We start from the raw sequence: 16,139 nt of genomic DNA, 5'->3' as shown, positions 1-16,139 counted from the left end.
GAGGGGTCGCTCGTTTTATATTTTGGCATCTCCCGTATGTCTCCCACATCTAGGTTTCTAGGTTTAGGCAGGAACCCCGCCCAATCGGTATACTCCTTACAGTGTTTCAAACACACATCTGTTTGAAAGATTCGGCGCGTGATGATGACAACATAGATGTCAGTTGTGGCTTTTTTTCCAAGCTAACATGCTTCTGTAAAGGCTGTAAACTTGAGAGTAAGTATGCTGTTTTGGGCCATTTACAGTTGAAGGTAGAGTTTTGCTGGGTCGCAGCTGAAATTAACGACAGTATTATATTTAGCAACTATGTGGTTGCGGTTTATGTTTAGCTTTTGCCCGTGGTATGTGCAGGAGAAGGCTAGAAGTGCTATATGCACACTCCCACCACACCGACCTTCACACCGCATCACTTACAAAACGTGTTAGAATCAGTCAGTTATCTTAAATATCTACATACTATTGTTAATAACATAGTATCAAACTTATTCAATTACTGAGTATCTGTTCTGTTCTGGAATATTACCGGAACACCTGAAGTTACCTTTACTAGTAATGTTTCTCTCAGGGGACTATGATGAAGTCATTGTCAGTATTCAGACACATTAGGGATGCACTAGGATCATGTCAGTCAAGCCAGATGACTACATGTGTCGTTTTGTTACCCACATAGTGTGTTTAAAGCGTGAGGTTAGTGGGCAGATTATTGCCAGTAGTTATGATATTGCATTTCTCTGTTTTACAGCGTTTTATTATGAATATCTTTGGGTTTTGGACAAAAACAGCTATTTGAACATGGACAGTTTAGTGAATAAGGATGTAAATTAACATTCTTGCTAACTCTGGCATGTTTACATCTTTTATTTTTATACTGATGTTCATTTATATGCTCTGTCCATATCAAATAAACAAACATGTGACATGGGCTGCAGAAGTTGATAATTGTTCAGCGTTTTCTAGCACTTTATAGACTCAGCAGCTAATCAATTAAACATAAAACAAATATTGAGAGGTTAATAGATATTTAAACTAATCGTTAGTTGCAGCCCTTATCTGAACAGTTTTTTGAGGAGGCAGAGCCAGCCAGAACATTATCAGATACTCTGCTGAAACTATAAAGTGTGCAGAGGAGAGCTCATGCGGGCTCACCAGCTGGCTTCTGCCACTGGTTGAAGGAGTGGTGTGTCTGCAGCTGCTGCTGTGTGTGAAATCTACAGGATATGAGGCTACAGTATCCCACTGAACACCTGTGCTTCACTTTTTCTGCTTGACTTCCACTCTAAAGAGATCCGTCACCGTCCCACATCCGAGCCTATCTGCTCTGCCACAGTGCGCTGTATCATATCAGCTTGTCAGGAAACCTACCAGCCATGGATGCCTGGTATGGGTTTGTATTGTAGGTGGTGGTCCACAGTCTAGCCTAAATATTGCCTTTGGAATATGTTTAGATGTTGGTTAATATCTAGACTCAATGTTTGATAAACACCAGGGATTAGTGGCATGGTATTAGCAACCGTTGAGGATACTATTGAAACTTGGAATTTTGGGCTTTAAGTGACAGGAGGAAGAGTTTACAATCTAAAATTACACAATAAAGACACATGAAGGGTTATTTAAGACTGATTCTGACATATTTTTCAAACAAAAACTCCAAAAGGTGTCTGTTTCTAGCAAAATAGGTACTTACATTAAAATTGTCAGTGCAAAGTACAAAGGGATTTGTTGTAATATTCCTGGCAGCGTGGAGAAATCTTTCAAACGGCATTCAGAGCACAATGTAAAGCAATAAGTAAATATAAAAAATACTTAAAATAATCATATACCTTTTTCAATTGCTGGGTAGGTTTTGCTAGGGTGTGTTTGGACTTCTGACTGGTTACTAACTTCTTTCTTTTTTTTCAAATAACATTTAGGTCCACTGAGGAAGAAATAAATTCTTTGATTTTCAGTTTTTCATTCACCAGTCCAGTTGATTTTGTTTTAATTAAAAAAAATTACATTTAGCTTCCAACTGAAATAATTTATACTTTTAATTATTTTACAATAATCTCAGTAATATGATGCATTTGGGAAAGTCCTTCTCACTTCTCGTCTTTAATGCAGCAGATTGTTTCTCCTCACAGCCACCAGTTATAAATACACACCAGACAATAGAGGACGTCAATCAGGCTGCAGTACACTGTGAGCTCTTCACAGCCACTGACTGTGAAAGACAGGCTTTAGTGTGTGTTTGTGTCTGTGGGCTTAGACATCTCAGAGTTTGTCTGTGCTTGTGTGTACTCCGAGGTTCAGTGACACAGTTCACAGCCGAGAGCCAGTTTGCGAGGTGGGAGGTGGTTATTCCATGGAAAAGTAGTGGTTGGTCTCATATTGTTGTGTGATTTTTGAACGGGAGGTTCCCCTTCAGGAATGCCCAAACAACTGTGTGTGAGTGTGGACTTAGTGTTGGCCTATAGGCTTGTGGGTGTAAGAGGAAGAGAACGAGCATGTTTGTGTAATCGCGTGTAATGTAGCCTTACAGCCGAGTGCAGAAAGTTCTTTAACAGCAGTGATTATGACTTTGTCATAGCAGGAAAAGCACAGGTGAAACTAATTTCATTAACGATGGCGCTACTTGGGTTTTTCCTGTTATGATATGCCAAAATATCTGATGCGAAAAAGATCTACTAGCAGATTAATAGATAATAAAAATAATTGATAGTTGCGACCCCTAGATCAAAGATGGATGAATTTATCCATATCGCCTACTTCTATGTGGAAGGTTTGTTAACATCTTTAAGGTTTATAAAAAGTCAAACTGGCTGATATTTGTGATGATGATAAGTAAGTCAATCTCATGAGTTACTGTGTGTATTTGATCTTTTTTTACATTCAAAGCTTCTCTTCAGGTTATCGAATTAAGTTTCAAATGTCTGCCAGCATTTTGTCATCACCCTAATTCACAATGTACTCCCCTAGTATTTAATACACTTGTAATTTATATGGTAAAAAATCAGATAGAATCTCTCTCACTCTAAAAATAATAATAAATGTGACTCTTTTATACTGTTGACTGTCACTGCAAAGAGATATGTGTGACATTTCTAAGAAAATATAGTAATGACATGTTTTGGCTTTTTTAATATTATTATTATTATTATTATTATTATTATATTTTTTTGTCATAGATTGTTATCAGATTGTCAAGAATAAAAGAGACTATGGTACCGTAATGTCAGTACAAGATGTAGGCCTACCTCCTACTGGCTGATACAAGCTATTACTTCATTTTAATAAATATCACCAGCAACTGATCTGTGAACACTTTGTGATTCTGTCACTTTTATTCAAATTCTGTCATTTTTTATATACTTCCTCTAACATCATTTTGTATTTATTCTATTACCTTCCCCTTTGTTTCTTTTGCAGTTATGGCTATGAACCACCTGAGTCTGCTGCGACCTCTGCTGTGTCAGTCCCTGTTGCGACAGGTCAGGTCTCCCCTCGTGGCCACCTCCAGGGTCAATGCACCACTTCTGTACCCCAACACCACCTTCTACCCCTCTGCATGCACCAGGCTCTATGCCAGCAAAAAGGCGAAAGGTCAGTGAGGAGATTGCTGAGACTGGAGTTCACTTATGTACAACCTCTGTGGCTCTGTTGGCATGAATGTGGGTTACGTGTTTAGATATTATCTATCTTGCATATCAGACTCCACTCTTTCCTCAGTGCTTTGCTTCTTTCCCTCTCTTCGTCTTCCAAGCCAAGGCAAAGGGCCAGTCAGCTAAGGGCCAGTCGGCTAAGGTGAATATTAATGCAGATCTGGTGGAAGACATCATCAGTCTGGATGAAGTGAACAAGGACATGACAGCTGTTCTCAATGCACTCAAAGAGGACTTCACACGCAACCTCAGCATCAGAACCTCGCCAGGTATTCAGCTTCTCTCTGTTTCCTTCTTGGACTCCGTCTCATGTTGTCTGTCTGCCTGTGTCTCCTGACAAATCTCTCTGTTTGTTTCTCAAACTTTTACAGAAGACTAATAAATGGCAGTATATTAAGAGCACTGACAGTGATGTTAGAAATGTGAGGGTTTAATTAAGTTGCTCAGCTTGCCATTTTCTTTTATTGTTAACAGTGCCAAAGAAGAAAACATGCTAGAACAATAGAAAGAATGCAGTACATTGAATATTATACCACACACGGACAAGTTAAAGTAGTATTTGTATATTTGTCCAACAGCAGGTTAAATCTGCAAAGGTATGTCTCTGATCACACACGTCTGCAGTCCAACCAGAATAATAAATGTTTACCTGGAGTGAAACCAATGTTTGAATCCAGTTTTTCCAAATAATGTTTTTCAGTAACATCCCTACAAACATGGCTTCTCTTCTTCTCTAAACAAGCTGTTTGTTACGTCCTCTGCCCTAGCCCAGAGTTAATGTTTTATCATTCTGCATCTGGATGGAATGCCATCATATCCAAGAGATCACAGACATGAATCACAAAGTAACATACAGAATGCAGAGGCCACATATGGGGCTTATTGTTTTCTTTTGTTGATGCACATGAATTGTGCATTGACTGTTGCAGCGCGGTTTTACTTTTCAATTGCATCATGTATGGTACATGCACGGTTTACTTCATAACAGCACATGAAAGGGACATTTTTGCTTTGGGGATAAAAGTCAGTAAGTCTTCCTCTTTGTTTGCATCTACCTGACAAAGGGCCTAAGGGCTGAGAGTGAGCCCTAGTGTGACCTTACCTTGACCCCAGTTTGACCTCTGTTTCCCCAACTGCATCCTGGTCATGACCCTTTTGCCTCTGGGTTCTAACAAATGGGAGCTGGGCTTGGGTGTATAATGGAAGATCCCGAGGGAGGAGACGGGCGCTTCAGACTTCAAACTAAAAGTGTGTGAGCTTTTACTCCTTTTACTCTTCAGACGAAAGTGCGCTTTCTCTCCGACATTTGATCTGCAGGAAAGTTAAACAACAGAAGCAAAAACACAACCTTGATCTTTATGGTTAACACCCCAATGTCGTGTCTCGTAAATGTCCTCCAACTGTTTCACCGTTCTTTATTAATGTATCTGTTCATTTTTCATCATGTTCCCTTCAGCATCATTCAGCAATTTCTTGGTCTGATTCATTTTCTATCTTCGGCCCTTTACATCCCTCCATTATTTAGTCTTCTCTTTTGTTTTTCCAACAATTCCCAGCTTTATTTTTTGGCCTCCAATCGTATGATATTTTTAATCTGCATCTCATACTTTTGAATTCAAATTTCTTCTTGACCTACAAGGAAACATTTGTTCACAGTTCCCTACTTCGCTCCCTCCATCTCGTCAGTCCTCCTTCTGCTTCTCTTGTCATTGCTGTCTCTTGCCCTCCATCCTGTCATCCTCGCTCCATCTCTCTCTATCCACTCACGGCTGTCCTCCACTCCATCCCTCCTCTTCCCTTCTGTCCAGCTGCACAGTAATCCAGGGAGGCAGCAGGATTTAGAGCTGACAGGAGAGATGAGATGGTGGAATGGAATGACGTCAGTTGTCCGAATGTGTGTGTCGTGTGCGTGTGTTTGTTCCATGAACCTCTCATCTGGCTCTCATTAAGTGTGTGTGTGTGTGTGTGTGTGTGTGTGTGTGTGTGTGTGTGTGTGTGTGTGTGTGTGTGTGTGTGTGTGTGTGTGTGTGTGTGTGTGTGTGTGTGTGTGTGTGTGTGTGTGTGTGTGTGAATGCATACTGTGCATGTGTGGCAAACGTGTAGCAGAAAGTCAAAGATAGATGCAGATAGAGGGGATCAATGCTGTGACCAACATATTGTGGTTAGTCACAGATGGGTAATCTGTCCCGAAAACAAGCTCTGTTTCCATGGAAACTTTGTTACGACATAGTGCACTGGGACGTTGAACAACAACGGTACTGGATGCGTAAATCAGCAACTGTACGCTAACAAGATCGTCATATATGCTGATGATATGTCAGTGTTGTGTTTATTTCATTAAGCTCTGGTGCAGACCAAACAACTGCACAGAATGAAATTGATTGTGTTGAGCGTCATCTCAGTCTGGTGAATAAAACATCATTAATATCGATTAGTTGTGTACATCGCTAGTATATTAAGTTAACAAATAATATAAAGTCAACTGTTTAATGTTGGAAACAAAACATTTTTAGATAAAAAGCAAAATAATAGTTGTAAGTGTACAAATAAAAGTTATTGACAAAGAGCAATTCAAATGCTTTCGAGCCATCCTCCTCTGACCTTCCTCTTCTTTCTCAACCCCCGTACCCCTCCTCACCCTCCACTTTTGTAATTAAAGAAATGACTGTCTGTCTGTCTGCCCTCCTAAAGTATTAGCAGATGTGTAGGTGCTCATTGTCGAGGCACGGGTAACAAAGACGGACAGGCAGAAGGTCACAGATATGGACATAAATGCGCCGCATATACACAGAGAGGTACTGTGAGACGGACAGGCAGGTTTAGAGCGGCACACAAATTAACTTTTGAAGTCAAAGAGGGAGACAGAATAATTGGCAGGCAGGTAATATGTCAGTGATCCAGTTGGGCTGCAGCCTTTAAATAAAAGGTATCCACTTCCTCACATCATACCAACCTTTTATGTTTTGTTTCTTCTCCTGCATGGAATCTCTGACTGGTACATTTATGTATTTTGTGCCCTTGAAATCATATGATAAATTATTTTTATTATTTGTTTTATTACACCATTGCCTCACCTCCCCTTCACCCCCCTTTTCCACACACGCACACCACCAGCACTGCCCCCAATGGGTAAGCAGGGAGCGGGTGATGTAAGGCAGAGGTGGAGAAGGAGGAAACAACTGCGTCTGAGGTTAGCCAGACGGAGGAGAGGGAGAGGGGTCGATGGGTGGAGCGATGGAGTAAAGGGAGAGAAGGAGTAAGGAACAAAAGTCAACCCATGTTGGCAAACTTGCCTTCGCTTCTCTGTGTTGACAGTGAGGAGAGACAGTAGATCATGGAAACTGTTAACACTATAACAGTGGTCTCTCATATTTTAGTTTTTCTTACTCATGCAGTTTGTGGCTTCTGCTGCACATTCATTAATCTGTCTGTCTGTTTATTTGTTAATCTGCCTGACTAAATATAAAGGAAAACATACAGTCGATCATTCAGTCTGCATGGAAAGAGTGTCATCAAACCAGAAAAAGCTAGCATAGTTACCACAGCCTGACCGATACTGGATTTTTGGTGCCGATACCTATTATAGAGCCATGAGAATAAAGCAAATCTGAGAACTGTATGCCCAACTTCAACAGTCAACATTGTTGGAAGTTTGTTTGTTGGACTGCATTTTGATATATAGTGCTTTTGTAGTCTTGAGCGACCACTCAAACCAAGGACACTTCGACTGCAGGGGCCGGACTAACGACCTTCCGATTGGTGGATGACTGATAGTAACTATAAATAGAAGTGTAACTATTTATAACTTGAGTTTAGAAAAGATAAAGTCAAATATACATCAAATGCAAAAGCTGATATGTTTTATTTTGGCATGTAAAATTGGTAGCTGCACAGGGTAACTGCGTTGTACATTGCAACAGCAGGATTTGATGCCAAAGTCTACGTAGGTAAATGAATGAAGTAAATAAACAATTGAATGTATCTGTATTTGTTTAGGAGCTCTGGATCACATTGTGGTGACGACACAAGATGGGAAGTTCCCTCTCAACCATCTGGGACAGGTCTCCATGAAATCCCCTCAGCTCATTATGGTCAACATGAGCAGCTTCCCAGAGGTAAGACGATCACCTGCACAGATTCTCCTTCCCCGTATCTGTTTGTGTCACGCAGGCAAGCACAGAGTAACTAAAAGCTTTATAACAATAATCCGAAGCACAGACAGATAGATGGTCCTCGCAGAAGGAAAAGTAAAGCCAGACCAGAACTCTAAGCCCACATCTCTGTATAAATGAAACCTGACCTGCCTCGCTCTCTCCAACTGAGTCTCAGATGCTAATTGATTGATCACTCGGGGAGCCCTTTGTTCTGGGGTGAAAGATAGCAACATGATCCCAAACCGTGTGTGTGTGCGTGTGTGCGTGCACTGAGATGTGGTTATGTCTGCGTGTGAGTTTTCACAGAATAGGAAATGACCTCATTTTACCCCCAGGTTAGGAAGGAATGGATTATTTTTCTTTTCTTTCTTTCCCTCTTTTCCTTTTTAGATGATACAACGCTGCTAATCAGAGCTCCAGTAAGACATTTTGTCCAGGGGGGTGTCTCGCATTTCTCAACTTTCTGGTGGTCTGGAAAATCTAAATGTGCTTCTTTTTTTTTAAGCATTTAATACGACATTATGCAATCATATATCCACAGACAGTCATGACTGAGGATTTAGATCTTATATAGAACTGAAGTTCAGATGAATAGGAATAATGAATGACACCACCTTACAAGTGATGCTTGCATCTACAATATGTCAGAAACCTGCCAATAGTTCTGATTATAGTAATAAAAAGAATTCATACAGTTAAATGCAAGAATTAAAATACAGTTCAATAAAACACGATTTTAAGTGCTTGGTAGAGAACAGTCTACGTCCAAGCTAGCGGCACTGTGAGGCTGTACTTTGAGCTAAATGCTAATGTCAGCATGCTCACAATGACGATGCTAGCATACTGATATTAAGCAGGTATAAAGTTTGTATCGTTCTCACCATCTTAGCATAGCACGTTACCATGCTGACATTGTATTTGCTATTACCTGAGGGGAGCATGAATGTGTGTTTTAACGACAAACCATCCAATAGTTGTTGAATATTTCACTCAAAACTACATATGTCGGGCGCCCCGGGAGCTCACCTGGTAGCGCGGGCGACCCATATACAAAGGCTTAGTCCTTGCCACAGCGGCCTGTGGTTCAAGTCCGACCTGTAGCCATTTGCTTTCACAGGCTACACTTCTCTCTCTATCTTTAAAGGCATAAAAAGACCAAAAATACATACGTCAACCTTATTGCCAGTACAACGAAATTTCATTTGAATTGTACATTGTGTATAGCTTGAAATGACGATAAAGTTTTGATTAAAAAAAGATTGTGGTGCTAGAGGAAAAGTCAGGGCCGAGATGCAGATTGTTTAGATATTCCAGCCAATCTAAACCAGCCATTGTAACATTATTTGGTAGCCTTTTCTTTGTATAAGCATAGATGATATTCAAAGGCAGTTTTGTTCTTGCAACCATCCTCCACCACCTTCTATTTTCCTACCACTCACCTTTTGTGAATCTGGAAGGTGTGACTTCACCTGTCTTTTGTACCGCTATCACAAAACAACATCCAAATCTAAGTATTTATCAGCATCTTAAATCTGGAAATCCAGCCTTCAACCTGAATGGACTTGTAGTGAGTCTATTTTCTTCCCAGAAACTCCGACCACAGACCACACACACACCGGCAGACAAACTCATGCATGCACATAGTACCCTGTCGTGCCCTACGTTACCCATGTCCCACACAGAGGTGAGTCCTCAGTACCCTGAGCTAATAGGCTTATAATGATGCCTATCCATTACCAGGCTCTCCAGAGGGGCCCTACCATTGTTTTCCATTCATTCATTAAGAGCAGCCTGGGAAGCCACAGTGGAACTAACACGACTACCAGCATGCTTAGATCAGGCGGCAATTTGCTGTGTGTGTTTTAGGATAAATGTGCGTGTTTAAGCATCCCACCACTTTGTTCATAAAGTGTTTTCTTCAGGACCCTCCTTTTTAAACATGCACACACGCGGACTCTCACACACATTCCTCTCTGCTCGCCTCTTAGCTTTGAACCTCGCCGTCAAGCGTTTGATGTGAAACTCCAGCGTAATTTCTCTTCCTCTCGCAACATGTATAACCAGAACCTTGCCCGGCCTTTTTCAGAGAAATTCCCCTCGGTTTTTTCGTAACCACCGTCGTCGTCGGGAGAGGGGAAATGGTGATGAATTTGATGCTGAGAACAATCAAACATAGGTATGGGCTGAATCTATCACCCCACACTCGCAGAGAGCAACCAGAGGCCTGTGCGCCGGATGATTTTGACAAAGGAAAAGAAACCTCATGAATTAATTTAATCTGCGCAAATAAATTCCTTTAATCTCACTGCCATGTCTTTCCCCCAGCGGATAAGGCCAGAAGCAGCTGTCAAGAAAGGAGAGTAGGGTAGACTGAGGTAAAGAAAAGAAGAAAGAAAAGGAAATGATATGCTCTTTTTCCTCGCGTTGCACATTTGCACACTTTGTAAAGCTCAGCTAAGGGAATTGTCATGTGGTTGCAGAATAGTTTTTTTTGAAGAGTGTGACTTTGTTTTCAGTAATTCAAAGGATATGTCTTCCTCTCTCCCTCGTCTGTAACGCACTGTTTTGTATAAGGTGGATCATTTTTTGGTTTCACGTAAATTAATTCTGTTTTAATTATTTACCATTGAGTAATACGCAAGCCTCCATGTCTGCCAAATAAATACAAATACACTTCAAAATAGAATTCCAAAGTAAACACTTTGATAAATAACTGATATTATCAAAGTGTTGTGTGACAGCAGACACTTTTCAGAACCTCCGATCACTGTCTTTGTCTGATCCTGTGTTGTGATTCTTATTACAACATAAGTGTCGTCGTGCATGATGCCAGATTTTAAGGGAATCTAATGTGTAGTTTCACTGACACGAGGCTGGTCTTGGCAAAACTAACTTTCAATAAAAACATTGCATTTATCGACGGTGACTTTTGGCTGTGGCCCAGTAAGTCGTGACAGTATATACAATACCAGGACCCTGAAACTGAAGCAGCCATCTTTAATTTGAGTATTTACATCTGTGCTTCTCCTGCTGTGAGATTCAAAATGTCTTCTGTGAAAAATGTCTCGTAAAGAAATAACATAAATGACTCTCATCCATTTATCCATAGTTTTAACTACATACATTCAGCTACTGCTAGCATCACTGAATGTATTGTTCATCCAACTGTAGCAACCGGAGGTTTTATTACCTACAAATAATCGTTACGGAGGATGACGTGAGGAAATGTTTCCTCACATAATCAGTTTTGAATGGTATTTCTGCAACATACATCAACTTCATTGCTTTTCATGGGGTAGAAATAAACAGAATTGACAGAAATGGGTTCAGTCATAAAAAACTGTCCCTCAACCATGTTAAAATGTCACAATCATGGTGCCTGTGCCGGTCTAAAGACTATAAGATATCAATGTCTTTCAACATGTGTAACCTTAATGCCTCTAACCTCCAAATGTGGTGACCTGTGCCTTCCACCGTATTTGTTAAACCCCGTAGATTTAAGACCTCCCATAAGGTAATGAGCAGGCCACATGCAAAATCTGACCACAAAACAAACTGTTTACATGTACTCTTAAATTAAAGTGAATATATATACATGTACAGTTACTCACCTCAAGATCATTCACATTTCCCATCTTCATAAATGAGCAATTAGCCGCTTTTATATTTGACAATAAAGATAAAAAAATGAGTAAATACAAACTGAAAAGCACATATGTGTTTGTGTGAACATGTATCATACACAAGCACAAGCAGACACTCCTTTTGAGGTCACCATGGGTCAACGCCCTGCCCTGCAACCTCTCATTTCTGTCCCACAGGGCTGAGCGCTGACAGTGGCCCAAGGCACTTCCACACTGCATGGGCTTCCCCTGACACACACACACACGCACAGACGCACACACACTACATATAACCCACCCACCCACAACACCTTAATGATTGCCAGCTGGAGCTGGGCCACTACCTGCAGTTGTAGCGCTGCTTTTCCATTCATATATCTGTGTGTGTGTGTGTGTGTGTGCGTGTGTGTGCGTGCGTGTGTGTGTGTGTGTGTGTGTGTGTGTGTGTGTGTGTGTGTGTGTGTGTGTGTGTGTGTGTGTGTGTGTGTGTGTGTGTGTGTGTGTGTGTGTGTGTGTGTGTGTGTGTGTGTGTGTGTGTGTGTGTGTGTGTGTGTGTGTGTGTGTGTGTGTGTGTGTGTGTTTCTGTTGTGCTCCAGGCTACAGCGGCTGCCACCCGTGCCCTGAGAGAGAGTAGCATGAACCTTAACCCAGAGGTGGACGGGACGATCATCAAGGTGCCCGTTCCCAAGTGAGTCTCTTTCTGAAACACACACACATGCACACAGCCCCAAGGGCAGAAACGTTTTCCTGCTTTTGGCACTTTCCTTCTTCTCAATCTTTTCCTTTTCTTCTATTATTCCTCTTTTCCCCCCCTCCCACTATTATTATTATACACACATATCTTAAGTACTTGCTCTGAAACAACTATTAGGTGATCTGATAATACAAGTACTCAATTGACAAAATGTTAATTGATGATATAGTTAATTTGGCATTAAGATTTTAAAGACTAAAAAAAGTAACCAATAAATAAATAAAATATCAATACATGATGTAAATGATCATAAACTTAACCCTAACAGTAAGTCTCACCCAATGTCTCCACTTTAATACCTGTAACTTTGGTTTGTAGATGCATAGAGACCCCCAGTGGGTTGATGTGAGGGTCTCTCTCTCTCTCTCTCTATCTCTCTCTCTCTCTCTCTCTCTCTCTCTCTCTCTCTCTCTCTCTCTCTCTCTCTCTCTCACTCTGTCTCTGTCTCTGTCTCTGTCTCTCTCTCTCTCTCTCTCTCTGTTTCTGTCTCTCTCTCTCTCTCTCTCTCTCTCACTCTGTCGCTCTCTCTCTCTCTATCTCTCTCTGTTTCTGTCTCTCTCTCTCTCTCTCTCTCTCTCTCTCTCTCTCTCTCTCTCTCTCTCTCTCTCTCTCTCTCTCTGCCAAGTCAAACAACCTCACAAAAAACTATCTGTCACTCACTCACTAAACCACTCTGTTTGTTTATACAGTGTGTATTTTGAATTTATTTCTACATATACACACATGTGCATGTATAAATGCGTGCCTGTATTTATGTGCATGTGTGTGCACGCGTGGAGCAGCAGGTGTTAGTCTGGCAGAGGAGGGACACAAGAGTCAGACTGCTTTCCCCCTGCAATCAGTCTCGGCACGCTCCAAGCCTTCATTTGCATTTCCAAAGAGAAGCGGCTCCTTGATTGGCCCTGGAATCAGTAATTAGGCCGTATTGTTTGTGGTAAATAGACGCTGCACTTGGATTGTTTGCAAATAGTCCCCGAGGCAAAAACAACGGGAAAAAAAGCCAATTAAGGACAAAGAGGGAGAGTAAAATGGGAAGTATGATTTTCTGAGTGATTAACGAATGCAAAGTGAATACAAAGTTGTTGGGATGACGGATGTTTCAGCTCTGGCCTGAGACCTCGACAAATGATTGTTGTTACACGGTTGCTTACGATTAAACTTGCATGCTTACAAACACTTAACATTCTCATTTGCACAAGTGAGGACATTGTTGTTGTTTTTTTATTTAGTCTCTGCACAGTTGTGTGTTTCCTGTGTTTTTAGCAAGAGTCTGACTACCCCTTCTTTTTAGGTCTGTGTGTAGTTCGAAGGCATGTTGAATGTTTTGCTGTAGCAACTTCTCCCGATAGTAGGATGTACACTTTCTCCAACACTGAGAGCTTATTGACTTGTTTCATCACTTAGTAAAGTCTATCACTCTGATTTTAAGACGGACTGCTACTTGAACCCAAGTGCTTCGACCCTTGCTTGGTATAATCCATTTACCCGTTTCCCAGGAATTCTTACTGTCTTACTCTTTGCTCTTCTCTCTTTTCCCTCATCTCGTCCCTTCCCTGCAGAGTAACGAGGGAACACAGAGAGAACCTTGCCAAGCTGGCAAAACAGCTCGGCAACAAGGCAAAAGACTCACTGAGGAAAGTGCGAGCTAATGCTGTCACAAAGGTCAAAACTGTGAAGGAAGGACACTCGGAGGACACCATACGACTTGTGGAAAAGCAGGTAGGTGACGGGGTGATCAGGGCTATTACACATAATGCTTCTTAATTAATTAAACTGAGGAAGGGAAGTTTCAAGGAAGGTGGAAAGATATGAGTCACAAAACTGAAAAGAGACAAGGAGGTAACTGATAATAGGAGCCTTTAAAGACTTGAAACTATTGTAGCCCAAACTGTCCAAGGGTGTATATATATATATATATATATATATATATACATATATATATATATAAAAATATATGACAAGAGAGGTGAGAAGATTATCATCAGTCCAGTCACATCCTATTACCAGACATACACTAGAGAGGTAAAAGAAGGTGAGCCCAAAAGGTGTATTTAATTGTTTTCCATCTTCCCCTCTGCCTCCACAGATTCAGCAGATGGCCGACAACATTGTACACAACATTGACACACAGCTTGCAGCCAAGACCAAGGAGCTGTTAGGCTGACCGTGAGGATTAAAAGGTCTTATTTGAGTTATTTTCATTCTAGCTGAACCTACAAATGGACACACACAACAGGGGCAACATGTCATTCCTATCAGGTTTATAATAGACAGTGAGGCACGAGAGGTATTTCTTGAATCCCGTTCTCACAGTCTAAAAGCTCAGCACAGACGAACACGTCTCCGTCCTGTTGTTGATGTTTTGGCAGAAACGGGGCTTTGGTTCAAGCCCACATCACTGGCAAAGATCTGCTCTTCGCTGCTGGGTGATATCTGTGTTTAACCGTCGGTGCGTAAACAGAAATTGGCGGGGAAACAACAACGACAGACTGCCAGTCACCTCCCTCCTCCCTTGTTACTCTTCCTGTCTTCAAACAAACACCGACGAGGGACGAATGGACTTTTAATGGGATTTGTGGGCCTCCTCCTAATCAAACTCCTTGCCACAAGGGCTGTCTGTTTATATAAAACAAGCGCACCCGTCTGAATGTAAACTGGCTGCGGGTTTGTCTTGGTGGCAAGAGCGAGAGAGAGAAAGGGAGAGAGGGTTGCTTCCAGAGACGCAGGATATGATTAGCGTGTTGCCAAACATTTGTTTCACATTGATTCAAAGTCTGTTAAAAAAATAAACTTGAAAAAAAATAAACTTCAATTTCTGCCCTGCCCATGTCTATGATTGATAATAGGGCTACTCTCTCGACAATAAAGTCAAGAAAGTAACATTATTGATGGACTCCATTAAAAAAAAAACTGCTTTGTACCATGTGCGTCATCTTTCTCTCCTTTGTTTTCTTTTCTTTTACTCCACTTTTGGTTTGAAGTCGCCCCCCCCCCTCCATTAGTCAGAGTGATAATGGACTTTTCCTGTGTACAGACCTCCAGGCCCTGGCTGCTGGCACCACAGACTTTTAATGTCGTGCACTTGGCCCCTTCTTTTGCTTTAAATAGCTGCACTTTTTAAAGCCACAGTCAGTACGAGTATTTGTTCAAAGTGGATCGATAAGAAGAAATGTATGAATGGAAAACCTGCCCAGCGACACACACATGGCTCTGCTTTTATCTATCTGCTGTTTACCCCAGCTAGAGGCTTTCCGCACTATATGTGGTCGGTGTCTTCATCTTTATCATGATTTGTTTTTGCTTCCTCTGCTACTTGTCGCAAACAGCCCACATGGCAGACAGGTTTAATTTTAAAAGTTTTCCCACACACTTGCTCTCATAAACACAGAGTCATTTGATTACAGTGCTGCGACATCGCACACTACTAATTAAATCCTAATCAAAATGCGGTTTGGCTTCTTTTTAAATGGACAAAATGAATTGAGGAATAGTGACGATGCAGATCCCATGGTGCTTTTTGTCATCCTTGGTGTTAGGTGGTAGCTACACATTGTGGCTTTATTACATTTGCCTTGGCTCCGTCTCCCTGAATGGCTTCGCTTTAATGGCCTTAACAGACCAGAGTCGTTGGATAAACAAGAGTTTAGCAGAGGAGTGGCTGGGTCGGGACAGAGGAGAGGAGGAGGGGTGGGGTGGAAATGGCAGGTTTTTTTTGCGGAGACTTCCGGGTCCATATGTCAGCAATTTGAGGGCATTGTGTACCTTGGCCTAAAACAGAGGCTTCATGATCGATGGAGGGGTGAAAATCTCCCAAGTCCCTGGCGCAGAACACAGGCAAGCACGAGGAAATTGCTTTCAGCTGATGGCTTCATTTTGGTTGACATTTATCAAGTGAATTACCCCTGTTCCTTTCAAATGTTTACTACTACTACTAGCACTGCCTTTTGACGTGTGTGTGTGTGTGTGTATG

The 16,139-nt window shown here is 41.5% G+C and overlaps 1 protein-coding gene across 1 annotated transcript; it reads left to right on the top strand.

Moving 5' to 3' along the window:
* The first annotated feature begins 4 nt into the window (after positions 1-4).
* mrrf (mitochondrial ribosome recycling factor) lies at positions 5-14,981 on the top strand. Its single transcript, XM_029444812.1, has 7 exons — positions 5-216; positions 3,406-3,579; positions 3,740-3,907; positions 7,635-7,753; positions 12,012-12,103; positions 13,729-13,888; positions 14,256-14,981. The coding sequence occupies exons 2-7, from the start codon at positions 3,408-3,410 to the stop codon at positions 14,331-14,333; spliced, it is 789 nt and encodes a 262-aa protein (XP_029300672.1). The 5' UTR covers positions 5-216; positions 3,406-3,407; the 3' UTR covers positions 14,334-14,981.
* Positions 14,982-16,139: the final 1,158 nt, after the last annotated feature.

The sequence above is a fragment of the Cottoperca gobio genome, chromosome 12, assembly GCF_900634415.1.
Source record: "Cottoperca gobio chromosome 12, fCotGob3.1, whole genome shotgun sequence".
Taxonomy (NCBI): Eukaryota; Metazoa; Chordata; class Actinopteri; order Perciformes; family Bovichtidae; genus Cottoperca; species Cottoperca gobio.
Note: the sequence above shows the minus strand (reverse complement) of the source record. Positions and strands in the feature narration are given on the sequence as shown.